At 58.9% G+C, this 15,719-nt stretch overlaps 1 protein-coding gene across 6 annotated transcripts in view; it reads right to left on the bottom strand.

Moving 5' to 3' along the window:
• PPFIA4 (PTPRF interacting protein alpha 4) overlaps nt 1-15,719 on the bottom strand; it is a 47,615-nt gene that overhangs the window by 25,166 nt on the left and 6,730 nt on the right. For 4 of the 6 annotated variants that reach the window (XM_047704729.1, XM_047704731.1, XM_047704732.1 and 1 more), the window contains exons 2-13: nt 10,624-11,256; nt 7,293-7,394; nt 6,772-6,936; nt 6,404-6,478; nt 6,085-6,174; nt 5,320-5,511; nt 4,868-5,014; nt 4,476-4,610; nt 2,549-2,632; nt 2,185-2,316; nt 1,825-1,887; nt 1,064-1,155 (exon numbers count right to left, since the gene is read on the bottom strand). In XM_047704729.1, the coding sequence (XP_047560685.1) occupies nt 1,064-1,155; nt 1,825-1,887; nt 2,185-2,316; nt 2,549-2,632; nt 4,476-4,610; nt 4,868-5,014; nt 5,320-5,511; nt 6,085-6,174; nt 6,404-6,478; nt 6,772-6,936; nt 7,293-7,394; nt 10,624-10,857 (1,511 nt within the window). In that variant the 5' untranslated portion in view covers nt 10,858-11,256. The remainder of the gene's footprint in view (nt 1-1,063; nt 1,156-1,824; nt 1,888-2,184; nt 2,317-2,548; nt 2,633-4,475; nt 4,611-4,867; nt 5,015-5,319; nt 5,512-6,084; nt 6,175-6,403; nt 6,479-6,771; nt 6,937-7,292; nt 7,395-10,623; nt 11,257-15,719) is intronic. The other 2 variants (XM_047704734.1, XM_047704733.1) reach the window with 1 other exon arrangement.

The following is a 15,719-nucleotide window of genomic DNA, read 5'->3' as shown; positions in this document are numbered from 1 at the left end:
TATTCCCTGTCTCTGTTTCCTGCCTGTCTCCGTATGTCCTAAACAAAAATTCCTGATGAACTTGAAGGCAGTACTTACGTCTCTACCACCCCAGACACCCACAGGCTTCCCTTCTTCAGGTTCAACATCCCTTTCCCTAATGCAAGCCCCACCCCTCCCCACATAGATGGGCAGGTACACCTTTCCTGTCACCTCTCCTCAGGGAAACTGATCCCTATTGCCCCAACACAGCAAGAGCATGACTGAAGGAAACCTCAGAGACTCCCTTCTGTGAGATACTGGTTTGGAGAGAAAACAGCCCGGACCCACAGACCTTGAGGGGCATCGCCTACTAGTGTCCTCAGTCTCTACCCTGCCTCTCCGGGCAGAGAAGTGGAGGCAGGACTAAGGTCTGAGTTCAATGCCAATTACCTCACAGAATGTGGAGAAAAATCCAGAAGTTCCCTAAAACATGGACCTAATTCAAGCATTAGGTGAACAGCGCCACTCCCCGTCTCTTACAATGTTTTCCGGGATAAGGGTGGTCACAACCATGACGTGGCATCTCAACTTCCAACCATGAGGAAGTTCTGGAGCCTCCTCACATCAGTCCCTCGTGCTGCCTTGCTGCTCCCTGCCTGCTGTCTGAACCTAGGTGGTCCTGAACTCTGAAGCAACAATCCTCCAGAGCTCTAAAGATGGTGTCTCCAAGGAACTAGAATGAACCAGTCACTCTCCATGAGAAAGTCCTGTGGGACATCGGTGAGCAGGTAACTCAGCACACCCCTCTCCAGGGCATGTCCTCTGTCAAGGAATCAGGAAGCACAGCCTGTGTCCCACGGCACTGGGGAAGGAGCATCCTGTCTTTACTGGCCTCTCAGCATCCCTCAGAGGATAGGTGCTCCTTCTACACGGCCCAAGTGAGCTAGGTGATTTTGACCAAGTTCTGGGAGCCTCAGTGTCCCACCATGGATAGGAGGAGGACCCTGAGGTCCTGGGCGGTCTTTTGGTGGGAGGAAGTCTCCTTCCTCAGGGTCCATCCAGGACCCCATCCCAGCACGCCCAGCCTCCCGCGCTCCAGTACCTGGAGTGGACGCCATCCACAAACGGCCCCCCTCGACCCTTCAGCTGGTCCACCTCTTGGCGCAGCTTCTCAATCTCTTCAGACAGGCGGCCCTGTGCCAGGCAGACCCAGGGTGGGGGTGGGGCCAGGGAGGGGCGGAGAGGGGAGAGAGGGACAAAGAGGACAGCAGAGTTGGGGAGAAGCAGAAGAATGCACTGCAAAGTCCAAAGCCAGGGGCCCCCGGCCAGGCCCACAGATGACACCAAGAGAAGAGGTCCAACTGGAAAGTGAGCAGAAGGGTCGGCAGCGGGCAGGCAGAGGGGCAGGGCCAGAAGAGGGTCTGTCTTGGTAAGGATTCTACTGGAATAGGTCTAATGAGCCCTCAGCACTACATAAATGCATGGCGGTGGAGGCTGGGCAGCCGAGGGGCACGGGGTGCCGGCCCAGACCTCACAGACGTGGCTGAGCCAGGGCCAGTGACCAGTCCTCCCAGAATCACTGGACTCCTGCCTCACCTGGTTTGAGGCCCCATCAGATCTTTCCCTGGGCCCTGCCTCTGCTGCCCCCGCTATGCCCTAAGCTTATGGCCTCCGTTTCTTCTTTACATGTGGGTGGTGACGCATCCACCGTGAAGGGCTCTAGCGAGGATCAGCGCAATCCCGTCTGTACACAGACTAGCGTGGTGCTGGGTGGCAGAGCAGCTGCAGGAAACACAGGCGTGTTCCTTCCTCACCGCAAGCCCGGCCCTCCCAGGCTGGCGGGGCGGCCCAGCAGCTGGGTACCTTGTGATGGTGCTGCTCCTCGATCTGCCGCTGGGAGCTCTCCAGCTCCTGGATCAGCGTGTTCTGGGGGAGAACAGCTGGGAGCTAGCGACCCCGCCCTGGCTCCTCCACCCGATCTAGCCGGCGCCTTCCCCTCCCTAATCAGCCCCCCTCTCCAGGCCAGACCGCCCCTCCTCGCCCCTCCTGCTCTACCCTTCCCCAGCCTCCCCGACGTCTGTCCACCCAGGTCGATGTCCCAGACGCGCCCCGCCCCTGACTAACCTCATGCGGCCCAATTCCTCCCCTCGGCTCCACCCACACCCTCGCCACGCCACGCCCCGGCCTGGAAGCCCCGCCCACCAGGTCCGTGACCCACCGCACCTTCTCCTCCAGGGCCGCCATTCGCTCCTTGAGGTGCAGCTGCAGGCGCTCGTTGGACTCGCTGAGCAGCCGGTCCACGGTGTCTGACAACCGCTTGTTGTGGTCCTCGTTCATCTTCTCCCGCTGGCGCACCTGCAGAGCCAGCACACCTGGTCCCAGGTCACCCCAGGGCCACCCATTCCGACCTGGTGCCAGCCCACTCACTTGCCCCGGACTCATCCTCCAGAGCCCCCCTCTCCAGCTTCCCAGGACCACCTCCCGGGGCCCCTCCCAGCTCCCACTCCTCAGGCCTGTCCACGCGCCAATCTGGGAGGCTGCCCTGGAGACAAAGAGGGGGCCTGCGAGCCCAGCCCGGTGCCCTCACCCTCGCCAGCTCCTGGTTCTTCTCCTCCAGCTGCCCCTCCAGCTGCCGCAGGTGCTCCTCAATGCTGCCGTGCCTTTCTTCAGCCTGGAGGCGGGCACGGGTCAGTGCATCTCCAGATCCCCTGCCCTCCTGCTCAGGCCCCGCAGCCCACATACCCATTTGGGGGTCAGGGCCTCAGTACCGAAAAAGCCCAACCCTCCGCCTCCCCCCCTGGAGCAGAACTCCACCACCACTACCCTTCTTCCCAAGCCCTCTCTGCTCCCTGCCAGGTGATCCCCACCCCCTGCTTCCAGCTCAGGGCCTGCCTTAAAACAGCCTGGAACTGGCAGCCCAACGGACTCCCCACTTCCAGAAAAAAACTCCACTTGAAAGTATGAGCTGCCATAAATCTCCTCTATGCCTCCAGGCAGACGGACCTGCACTTAACATGAATGCAAGCCAGACTGCCTGGGTTCAAATCCCAGCTCCCTCGCTTCCCAGGGGTGTGATGTTGGGCAAGTTACTGGACCTCTATGTGCCTGAGTTTCCTCCACTGTAAAATATGGGTAACCATAGCATCTCTGCACATCGGATCACCACGAGGACTACATCAGATAATCCATGGCAAACACCCAGGATGCCATAAACACTCAGCAAATGCTGGCCATGGTTATAACCAGCCTAGGCAGAGGGGGCCCCCTTCCATTCCTGTGTCTCCAGAGGCGGAGATCCCATGTCTCTGCTGATAAGATATTCCAGACTAGCACAGACCTTACAGTCAGGAAACCCCTCCTTAGAACCCCCTACTATGACTCATTTGAACATATGAAGCACTGCAGCCCATCCTGTCTGGTTTGGGAAGCTGGGGACGTGGACGGCCCAGCATCACGTGGTGTCCTCCACCGCACGTCAGCCCAGCACCGCCTCCCTGGGCACAAGAAAGACCTCACACACCGCCAAGTGCAATGCTATCATCACTGAGATGATGACATGATCAAAGACATAATGACACAAGTGCCTGATTAGGGAGGGAGGGACTTTTCTCAGGTTACGGAGACAGTCGGTGGCAGAAGCAGACTTGGTCCTGGGTTGACCAACCAGCACCGAGGCTGGAGGCTCTGGCCACGAAGCCCCCAGCTGTCACACTGGCACAGCTGACAGCCTCTATCCTCCAGAGTCTTCAGAGCCTGCTGCTTACTCAGTGCTGACTTCCTTCTCTCCAAGGCTGGTGGGAGGGTAGCTATGGGGAGCCCACGTGAGCCCCCCAACAGCATCCAATGGGGTGCAAATACCGAAAAGTCTCCTGATTAGCCCACTGCACATCTAGGTCCCTGCATTTACCCAGCTCTGCCAGATCCCATGATGACTTCAGCCTGCCTACCTCTTAGAAATGATTCCTCCATCAAGTTAACTATCCATCAGGTACAAATCTATTCCCCTTTATGAATCCTCCGGCTGCAGCCTTCAAGCAACCAGAGCTAGTTTCTAGATCCAGCATGCTTCCGTTTGACAAAGAAAGGTATGCTCAGCCCACACTCCCACTACCCACCCCCCAACCTGCTCTGATCTGATCTCCTCTCGGATTTCATCTTTCCAGGGACCAAACAGTCCTGATTTTTCCAGTCCAGCCCCCAGCGATGGCTAGTAGTGACACAATAGTGTCAACGATCATCAAAACACGTTGCATCGGCAACAGTCTCATCTACTTCTCTGTGAACTTCTGCAGCCCTTGTCAGGGGACCATCACTTCCCTGAGGGGTGATGAGGGCAGGGACGACTCTTCCAGCAGACAGACACTGACGGTGTGTTCCTGGAGTCATGCGGTGACAGGCCATTTCCTGGCTCCCAGCCCCGCGTGCCTCCCACTCTCTCTGCACACCACATCAGAGCTCCATAAAGCTCCAGAAGCCAAAACAGAGGCAGAGCCCTGCACCCTGGGCCCACTTGCCTTGGTGAGAGCTGCGATCCTCTGGGCCAATTCGGCCTCCACCTCGGGCAGCGTCTCAGCCTTGCGCATGGTCTGCTGCAGCCTCTGCTCTGCAGCCTCTAGCAGCTCCTGTAGGTGCCGGGCCTTCTCCTCACACTAGTACCATGCGGGGATGACCGGGAGTCAAGAGGGAGCCCCAAAGCCTCCCCCTGCCCCGTCCCTGCCCCGGGCCCTGCCCCAGGAGAGAGCAGGTGACAGGCCAGAGGAGCCAAGGATAACCCGGTTCTTGGCTGCCCACAAGGAGACCTGCAGGACCCCCAGGCTCCTGGGCCCAAGGAAGAGGTTCCATCATGATCACCAGGACCTCCAGAGTCAAGTACAACGCCCGTCCCCGCACCAACGGGAGGAGTTACCTGGCGGTGCAGGGACTCCTTATTGGCCAGCTCATTCTCCAGCTTGTCATTGAGGTCATGGATGGACGTGGCCTCGCGCTGCGCAGCCAAGTAGCGCTTCTCTAGTGTTGTGATTCTCTCCTCCATGTCTTCCTTCTGGGCCAGAGCCTGGGGCAGGAGAGGAGGGCACGGGAGGGAAGGACATCAGCTTCTCTCTGCCCCCATCCTGCCTGCACCTCCTCACCAATGCCTGACTGCCTGTATCCTCCCCATGCCTCCCTGCCAGTTTCTGACCTTGACCCAGCCCTCCTGCTATGCCTCCGCACAGTGGACCCCACCCAGTGTTCCCTCTTAAACTCCCCAGCCCCAGCCTGGCCTCCCTCCACACCTAGGGCATCCTAGCAGCTGCCCTCCAGAGTGCTGAATGCCTGCACACGGCAACCAGGTCGGGGCAGGCAGGGGCCCGAGCTCACCTCCCGGAGGTCCCGCTGATGCTTGCTGCTCAGCTCCTCCGACTTGATGAGGTCCCGGCGGGCAGTGCCCAGATCCTCCTCAAGCTCGGCCACTGTTGCCGTCAGGGTGACCAGTCGCTCCCGAGCCTGGTTCAACTCAAAGTTCTGCTTCTCCAGGAGCTCCTGCAGCTCCTCTACCTGGCCCGTGTCATCCTCCAGGGACAGTGAGCCATGAGTCAGTCATCGGGCCCGGGGTAGCCCACTCCCTTGGCCCACCCCAGGGACGGCACTTCCAGAGCAGATCCCAGCTCTGCCTCCAATGACCGTGCACATCTCCAGCAGCACCGGCCTTCCTCGGGGCCCCAGGAGCTTGCGCCAGACAGGGACCAAACAAAACACCCTTGTTCTCCTGTGTTTCTTTTGAAAAACCGTAGTGTCTAGTTTTACCTGCTGTCTCAGAATCTTGTCACCCGGGAAGGGGCATGATTAGGGGAACAAAGGCTCGGGGAGAGAGAAGGGATCGGATCTGACACTGACACACACAGTGCCTTAAGGATTCCAGCAGACAACAGAGTAGGCGCCTAGCAGCATGTGGGGCACACACACACAAAATCTATCGGTTTCTTTGCGGGTGGGGTAGGGGGAAGAAGGAAAGAGACATGGGAATATTGGAGAAAGCCCCGAATTTCACTCAAGCATTTGTTCTCCTGAACAAACTCAGGGTGGGGCCCTCACATCCCGTCTGGGGGCAGCCCTGCCCCTGCCACGCAGTTCCCCATGACCCACCTTCCACAGGTGCTTCGGTCCCCTCTCCACGGTCCCCTCCTCTTCCGCCACTCCATCGGGAACCCCAGCCCCCTGCTGCAGGGCAGACACCTGTATGGAGGGCAAGGCCCCCAGGGTGGTGAGTCAAAAAGAAGAGAACTTCTGGTGTATTCCAGACCCTTCTGAGTCCCCTGCCTCCTCCCAGCCTTGCGTTGGCTAATGGTCTCCAGCCATGACCGTGGGAAGAAATCCAGTGCAGAAGCAAGTGGGGCAGAGCAGTGAACCCGCCTTGGCTACCGGGAGCTTCAGCCTGCAGGTGGAGGGCGGGCGGGTGGCTCACCTGCTGGTGGGCCCCTGCCAGCTGCTCTTCCAAGGTGGTCACTCGCTCCAGGGCTGCTCGGAGCCGCTCCCGCACCTGCCCGGGGTAAGGGGAGATGGAGGAAGACACAGGGACCCCACGGGACTCCGGCTGCAGGAGCCTGGCCTTGGTCTACCAGCACGGGGGCAGAGAGAGGGGCCTGCCAAGAGGCCCATCTCCGAGAGGGAACGGAACACAGGACCCGGAAATAAGGCTGGTGGGAGGAGGGGCCGGGGCGAAGCTCAAGGGCAGTTTTCCCTCAACACGGGGTGCAGAAACCGCAGAGGAGGGATGCGCAGAGGCGAGGCCGGGTGGTGGGGTGGGCCAGGCAGCAGGCCTAGGCCGGCTACCTTCTCATCCAGGGCCTTGTGGTGCTCGAACAGCGACTTGAGGGCCTTCAGCACCTCCACCTCACTGGATACCCCTGAAGGCGACTGGGCCTGGCGCTTCACCACAGTCATCCGCAGCGACCGCTCATGGCGGGACACCAGGCACTCCAGATGTTCCAGGAGCAACTGGCAGGGCACGGGGCAGGGCAAGAGGGAGGGCTGTGAGCAGTGCCCCGGGAGCTAGAAGCAGGACCCCTGTGACCACTGAGAAGACATGAGTAGGGCCGTGCACCCCCTTATTAAAATGTTGAAATGCTTCAGGTTGGTGAAGAGCTGCTGCCCCGAGCCAGCTGCCCTAGCCTCTGTCCCAAGACCCAGACGTTCCCAGGGCCACCCTCATCTATGGGGGAGAAACCTAGGATCGACCCCAGAACATAAGACCGGAAGAGGTCAGCACGGGGCCGGGGATGTGCCCGGTCCTGGCCACGCCCTTGGTGGGGGGTTCACCCCACAACACACACACACCAGGTCACTCCACTTACCCTCGTGTTATTCCGCTCTGCTTTCAGCTCTGATATCTCTTCCTCCCTTTCTAGAAGCTGCTCCCGACACATGCTCAGCTCCCGAGTTAAGGTGGCAAATTCCTAAAAACCCCCAAAGCCCCTAAGTGCTCGGGGATTTGCCCCCTAACCAGTGCCCTGCATGCCCACATCGGTGGTGGGATCTTCTCACCCACCCCTTACTTCTGGCACCTGCCCCCAGAAAAGTCCCCATCCATCCAAACCACAGTTAGCATCCATGCCCCCAGAGGGGTCCCCATCTCTGGGTCCTCCATCCACTCCAAGTACACATTAGGGTACGAGGGGACGGAGGTGGAAACAAGAGTGAGAAAGTCAAGGAATCTGTTCTGAGGCCCCTTCCCCCTCCAGCCAACAACATAACCCCATTATATCCTGCCCCCTAATTTGTATTTCTGCTCAATGACATTATCCTTTAGAAACAGATGGAGGGCAATCTCACCTCTGGGTTGGCAAGGCAAGGTCCAGACAGAGACTGGTGGATATTAGATAAGGAAGAGAGGGGGCTTTGAAGCAAGTGCCCCAGGGAGCTCCCTCCCACGCCCCCCGCCGCCAGGGCTTTGCAAGATACGGGTGGCCGTGAAATAAAGGGACTGAAATAAGGACCCACGTATGTGGGAACAGGAGAGCCTGCAGACCTGCCTGGTCAGCCATGTGGCTCTAGTCCACATCCCAGGGACCCCCACTTCCTTAGTCCAGGGCTGCAACCTGGTGCCTGATGCCAGGTCACTCGTTCTGGCCTTACCGAGTACCCATGCTCAAAGTGTCCCTTTGAGGAGCCCTGTCCCCACACTGTCAGGCCCAGACACACAGAGACACCTTCCAGCCCACGCATCTCAGTGAGGACAAGCACACAAGGGTGAGAGGCTGGCCCCGCAGTTCCAGGTCCATCGTGCCCTACTTATTCAAGCAGACATCACCTCATTCCAGAAAAGTTTTCCGAAAGGTGGCCTGAGCTGTGGATGTGGAGGGTCTGGGAGGGACTGAACAGCAGCTGCAGCTCTCTCCTAACTGAAGCCTCCTTCTGTCCACCAAGGACTCGTGATTGAAGGAAGAATTCCAAAGCAATCCCCTCTTATCACTCCAGCTTAGGCAACAGGGGGACCTGTGGGAAGGGGCCAAGGGACCCAGGGATGCCAGAGCCTGAGAAGCCTCAGATCTCTCCAACCTTGTTCCTTGATTATTGCCTTTCTGTCAAGGCCATGGCCAAAGGTGGCCAAACATCTCACCAGCCAGGCATGGCCCCAGTGCTGCTCCCCTCCTTTACACACACACACACCATGCACATGCACACTCACACACATTCACTCTCACGCCCACTCACACACGTTACACACTCACGCTCACACACATCATGCACACACACACACACACACATATACCCAGAGATGGAACTCAGCGCGTCCCTAGCCCCACGCCATGGCGCCACCACATGAAGGACCCGTGCTCTCCTCCCCGCCCTTCCCTGGGCTCCCCACCCAGGACATCTGCCTCCTCCCCAACTCTAGCCCATTGGACCAATGCTGCCAGGACAGTCTCCCAAAGCCCGGCGTTGTCCACAACGCGGAATATAAGCCCTGAGGATCCTGATTTTCAAGCTTCTCTCTCATGGGCTCCTTTCATACACCCTAAAACCTGGTCAACCTGGGTCACCTGCCATGTCCAATCACCAGCAAACTGTCTTGATTCCACACCTTTGCTCAGTGGGCTACACCCCCACAGAAAGTCCAACCCTCTGTCACCAGGTGATGAAATCACATCTATCTTTCAAAGTCCATCTCAAAGGATACACGTCCTTGGAACCTTTCCAGACTCCACAGAGGAAGGCTGTCTCCCTGCCCTGAATGCTGCCTGGAACAGCGCTCAACAGCACCAGCTTAGGAACCCATCATTCAACCACAACTACCGTGAACACCTACCATGTACCAGGTCCTGTGATGCTCCCTGGGGACATAGTGACAAGAAACACATAAGCCCTGCCTGCCAGCAGCTCCCAGCATGGGGCTAAACTCAAATCCCAGCTCTGTCCCATTAGCTGTGTGACCTTGGACAAGTCACCTAGCCTCTCTGAAGCTCCACCTCTATCTATAAGATGGAAGGACATGCCTCATCCCATGTTGCTATGATGATCAAATGAGCCAATGTATGTAAAGCGCTTAGCACGAGTCTGCCAGAGGCAGCAACTTTTAACACGGATGCAGTTTAAATGACCGTTGGTGCCGCTCTTCTCTTCCCCTACCCACCTGGACTTCTAGTCACTAGGCTTTTTATCTGTCTCCTTTCTAGTCTGTTGGCCCCAGGGGGGGCCTGGCTCCTTCAATCTATGGCTTGTTCAGGGCCTCCTGAACCCTGTCCTCCCGCAGGACTCCATATCCCTCTCCATGAAGCACCACCAGGCTCTGCCCCCACAACATCTGAGCACTGGGCAGGAGAGTCCTGTGGTCCACCTGGGTTCACCCTGATTCTTCTCCGGTGGACGTATGGCTCCTCACGGCTGCCTCCCCGGTCCAGGCAGCAACACACACACAGACACACACACGCACACAAACATGCATGCATGCACACACATGCACGCATGCACGCACACACGCACACACAGGCTGGGCAACCGGCTAATCTCCTCAAGCATCACCTTCCATCACTTGTGAAATAGAAATGATGGTGGTAACAGTACCAACTTCATAGCTGTGAGCATTTAGCGAAGCAAACTGCACACAGAGTGCTTAGTACCCAGAAAACACAGAAATGGTGACTTCATTGCTAGCAGTGGTGGTAGTATTGATTAAGAAGCCCAAGACAGGTGTCAAGATAATTGGCTTCTAAATCCAGCTCTGCCTAGACTTTTCTATGCCGTGCCTCTTGTTCTTTCCATCTGTGCGATAAGAGGTGGGCTAGATGATCCTAAGACTTCTCCATTTCCACCCTCCGTTTCCCCACCCACCACCTCCGAGAATAGGGCGCTGATGAGGCGCCGGCAAGGCAGAGGTGTCTTTCCAGTCTAGGGTACCACCTGCTGGCCGCATGGGCTCACTGCAGTGGGCAGCTATGGCTGGGTTTTCTTCCAGCATCAAATTCCATCCATTTCTCCGGGTGAAACCAATCCCAGGCCGAGGAGCTTGGAAGTGGGAAAGGACTTATGCAGGCAGATGAAGGGAAGTTAAAAGATCTGTGAATTCCATTTGTTGATATGCAAATGGTGCAGATAAACTGAGGGCCCAGAGCTCACCGGGTGCTGGGCTCTGAGGGGCTAGGGGAGAGCTGGGGGATGAGGGAGGTGCGGACCACGTGGCCTTACCTGGGGGAGGGCGGAGTTAAGGTGGCGCTGGAGCTGGTCCCGCTCATGCAGGGCGTCCTGGAGCCGGCTCTGCGTGGCCGCCAAGGTCTCCTGACTCTCCCGAAGGGACTCCAGCAACTTCTCCCGCTCATCCAGCATGTTGACCATCAGCTGCTCAAAGTTGGCGTCAGCATCGGCGCCGTGGGGGGGCCCCAGTGGGTCCCCTTCATTGATTGTGGGCATCACCTCACACATGGTGGGGGTGGGCAGGGCCTTCTCGGCGGCAGGGGACTGGGACGGAGTTCACAGGGTTGACACCTCCGGGGGGACCCAGGGCATGGATCTCCGAGCAGGTGGCGCCAGGCAAGTGGACGGGTGGGCGGGCGCTTCTCCCATGGCATCAGTTGCTCTTGCTCTGGAAGGGGCCTGGTGCCCGGGGCGCCCCTGTGGACTGGAGCCAGAGGGTCAGGTTTAACCTCTCAGGGCTGGGGCTGGGTGCCCTATGTCCCCAGACAAGCAGGCAGCAGCCAAATGTGGCCATGACAGGCAGACGGAGCAGGGCTGGAAGAGGGCCCTCCGCTTAGGCTGAGCGCTGGAGCCTGGCCGAGTCCCAGCTGGGTCTAGCGACACCCATCGTTACTGGAAGGCAGTGGTCTGTGGAAGAAGAGGCTGCCGTGAGGACCAGCTGAGTAGAGAAGGGCATCCAGGGGTGGTGGTGGGGCACAGGACACAGGACCTGGACCAGAAGGTGGGGGAGGAGAGCGAGGCACTGGCGCATGCCCCTTCTCCAGGCTTACTCACTCAGATGGCGCCTTGCTCACTTCTCCCAAGGAATGCACATGCCCGCTGCCTGCCGTAGCCTCTGCCTCTAGCTCTCCCCACCCCCAGCTGTCAGAAGTGCAGCCGCAGTGGAGTGGTTCCCCACCCACGTGGCTCACTGGCCAAATATAGAAATGATTCAGTCAGTGGCAAGGGAGCAGCCAGCAGGCTGACCAGAGTCTTCCTGAGACCCAGGGGTGGGAGAGAAAAGTGGGGGGATAGGGTCTCTGCCCTCACCATAGCCTTCTCCCCCGCACTTAGGCCAAGGTAAGCACAGAAGGGGTTAAAGGGCTCTTCATGGGCAGGGGTGCACTAGGGTCACAGGAAACAGGGGCAGGGCAGCTCCTACCCAGACCACTGACACAGTCTGGTTCCTTGGAAAGGCACAGGCTGGGCACAGGGGTGGCAGACAGCCCTGACCGGCTCCATGCCCATCATTTGGGAAAGAGGCTCTGGTTCAAGTCATCCCCACTCCTGAAACCAGGCAGACAGCAGGCTGCCACACTGAATTTGTGGCCCACCACCTCCTTGTCGGCGGAGCAAGACCTGAATGAGGTGAAGGGACCCGGGGTCATGCGGGGGGTACAGGGCGTCGCTTTCCTGATGTGTACGGGCCCCGGCTCGTGGCTAGACATCTTCTCCTTCCGTGTAATTGTCTACAGCCATAACCAGCCAGGGCGGTTAGCGTGTGCACAGCCTGACTCCAGGAACCCCTGGAGCCTGGCACAGGGAAGCCCAGTGGTCAGAGCAAAGGAAGGTGTGCTAGGGAAGGCGACTGCAGCTAGGGATTTCTCTGCCCGCCATGGGCTTCCAGTTGTCCTGCCCGCTGTGGGAAGACAACCACTTTAGTCGGTTTTCAGAGGAAGCTGTCTTCAGAGCTCCTGCTGCATGAGAAACAAGATGGGAGGCAGCCAGCACAGCCCTAGACACACAGGAGATGCTCCATATACGGTGCTCTCCTCCCTACCCTCCCCTCCCCATTTGGGAGACATGGGGACAGCGTCTTGCCTACCCCTTAGGTGGCCAGCTTGGGCGACAGGCAGATTGGGACGGTCAGGGAAGAGACAGGAGGTGTCAGGACCCAACATGAGAAATCAGACCCTGGGCGGCCCCCAGCCTGTGGCAGGGCTGAGCCCAGCAGGGCAACCATAGAAGGGCCACGCCCCTTCCACCTGAACCTAACTGTCATCTCCCCCACCACCCCACCCCCCACCAAGTACTCAGGATCTAGGCAGAAATGGAAGCAGCAAGAGGGAGGCTGGGGAGGAATGTGAGCCTGGATGGGACACAAGCTAGAGCACCAGCTTGAGAACTCCTGAGCTCACCCCCACAGCCCTTCCCAGGGGGCCCGGGCTTTCAGGCTGGCACAGAGGTGTGCCCACACACACACATAGGCAGACGCAGAAACCTGGGGACCTGGGACCTAAGCATGTGGCCACACACTTGCTCTTGACACAAACTGGACATAGACACTAACCCAGAGGATCCTTTCCCCAAGCTCAACAGCCACTGTGGAGGGCAGTGTCCCAGCAAATCACAGAGGTGAAAAGTAGCCCCCTGGTCTGCACCCCCCACACACACCTCAATGTCCCCACCCCACAGAGCAGCAGGGGGTGGACAGGACCGGGCTGCCAGCCCAGTCTTGCCAGGACTGACAACTCACTGATGCTGATAAGAGCCATTCCTCCAGTTCTCCCATCCACCCTGAATGCTCTGATCTCTGAGGCTGAAAGCCATGATGCCGCCCCCCCCACCCCCAGACCTCTCCAAGCTCACAAGCGGCCGGGCCGTCATTCCCTCCCACACCCTCACCCCACCCCAAGAAAAAAATGAGAGAGCAGGAGGGAAGGCTAGGCTGGGAAATGGGCTCCTGGGGGCAGAATCTGTCCTTTGGAGAAGAGCCATGGTGTGCTCAGGAGCTCAGGGGTCCAGGAGCCGCCTCAGCCCAACAGATCCCGAGCATCCTGCAGGGTAGTGGAGAGGAGGGAGCCCAGAGCTGGGACTCTGGACAGCGAGGCTGTGGTTCTGCCACAGATCAGTGGGATGACCTTGGGCTTGTCACCGCCTACTCAGAGCTCTGCTGTCAGATGGAACCCACGACCCTTGTTTTGCCCACCCTCCAGGGAGGAGATCACAGATAAACAGAAAGCAGCGCAGGATTGCAGGGGTGTGTGAAGGACCATCAGTGGTGTGCAAAGGCAGGCCTGTGGAAGGGGCTTGGAAGTTCTCAGGAAGGGAGAACAGACCTCAGGCCGCCCGCTGTGATGTGCTAGCTATTTGGTCCAACTTGGCCTCCTCAAATCCTTCTGGTCATTCTGGCAACAGAGAAGCTGACTGTGTAAGCAAGGCCCTTTCCCAGCCTCCCTCCCAGCCGGGTGCCACTGTGCTTCCCCTTGTGAAATGGCATCGTGGAGAGCAGGCTGTGGATGAGCCCAGAGGGCGCTGCCAGGTTCCATGCCTCAAGATGACTGCCCGAGACCCCCCGCCCCAGCCCCGGCCGGTGCAGCTGCAGCGAGGAGAGCAAAAGGAACCCCCCGCCCTGGTCCTGCCAGTGCAGGGAGGAGAGCAGAAGGGAGCTCGAGGGCAGCCAGGCGGGGACACCTGGCTCCTTCTGGCTCCGGGGCCGGCTTTAAATAGCGTAATTATCATCTCAGCCTCACGGAAGCCTCCTCGACTCCTGCACAATTTCTAAGTAACGCTCCCAGGTCCTGATTCTGAGGCGACAGCTACCAGCCCCCAAAGTGAGCATTTGAGGGGTTTTGCCAGCGAGGAGTGTGGGCAGGCTGTGAAACAGAGGGAGAGGGCTCCAGAGAGCGCAGGCGTGAGGGTGTGTGTGCATGTGGCGGGAGTTGGCGGGGGCGGGGGGGGGGTGTCAGACCCACACCAGGTGTCTGGGCTCTTCTTGCCAGAAGAGGCAAATCAGAGGCCTCTCTAGCTTCTCAAAAGTCACCCCCATCTCTTCCGCACAAACAGGAGGGCTGTGCACTTGGGCCTGATGCTCTGACCAGCCACACACATGCACACACGCAACCGGCTGGCTCCCCACAGCCCTCCCAGATGCCAGCTGGGCCCCACCTTGGTAAGGGAGCTCCTGGAGGGCACAGCCGGCGGCCCTGTGGGGGCCACAGGGCCGGGGCGAAGCTGGCTGCCCCTGTGCCCGTGTGAGTGGGCCTCAGGCTGGAGGCCCCGGAGCGAAGCGGTAAGACAGGCAGGCCCTGCCCCCACTGGGCCAGAAGGGAGGTGGTCCTCTGGAAAAATCATACCAATTATGAGAGCAGCTCTGATTTACTGGCTATTTACCCCAGGCCAGGCTGTCCTCCATTCACCTACTTTAATCCTCACAGTCCCTCGCAAGGAAGACACAGTCCGTCCCCCTCCGCAGACGTGAGGACTGGGTCTCAGAGTCATGTACCCGAGTCTACAGAGCTGTGAAGAGGAAGAACTCGGATTCTATCCCAGTCTGTCTGACTCCAAGGCAGGGAGAGGGATTAAGAAAGGGCAAGAGAGACTGTGACTCCCTCACGATTTCTCACCCTCGCCCAAAGGCATGGCAGCCCAGGGCCAGCTCTCCTTGGCCCTCTTCCACCCACCCCACTGGGGAAGGAAGGCCCCTGACGAGCAACCACCGCGCTCCCCAGGGGGCCACTTCCCCACCAGAGGTGACCCATGTCCAAGGCTTCAGCCACCATCCATCTAAATCCCTCCCCCAACCCCACCTCCCCTAGGGGCTCCCAACTGAGTTGTGAGCAGTCCCCTGAGACCCGCACACCACACCACATCCCTCAGGAACTGAGGACACCCCTCGGCTCCCCTCACCCTGCGGGGTTTACAGATACTACCCTCCCAGGACAAAGACATCCAGCTGCTCACCTCTCCTTCCCTCTAACCCAGAAGCTTCTCCTCCTCCCGACCCTCTCCCTGTTCAGCCCACCGCCCCAAAAAAGCCTTGCCCTCACTCCTCCTCTCCTGTGAGAGCCCAGTGAGCTTCCTCCCCTGCTCACTGTCATGCTCCTGGACCACTGCTCACGAGATCCTGGCATCTCACCCAGCCTGCCTCAGTCTCCCCGTCCATGTCAGCCTAAGGCACTTCCAATCACCCTTCTAAGCCCACCTCAAACACTACTTCGTCCATGGGGCCTTCTGTGATCCCCCCCAGTAAGATCAAGCCTTCCACAGACCCAGCACAGCCTTTTACTCTTACCTCTCTCTGTGATACATCATCTCATCGGAAGACCCGGGGCTAAGAACCATGCCCTACTTACCTTTGGATGCCCCAACGCAGGGGTTGTAACGTACAT

This window comes from Lutra lutra, chromosome 15 (genome assembly GCF_902655055.1).
Source record: "Lutra lutra chromosome 15, mLutLut1.2, whole genome shotgun sequence".
NCBI classification, from domain to species: domain Eukaryota; kingdom Metazoa; phylum Chordata; class Mammalia; order Carnivora; family Mustelidae; genus Lutra; species Lutra lutra.
Note: the sequence above shows the minus strand (reverse complement) of the source record. Positions and strands in the feature narration are given on the sequence as shown.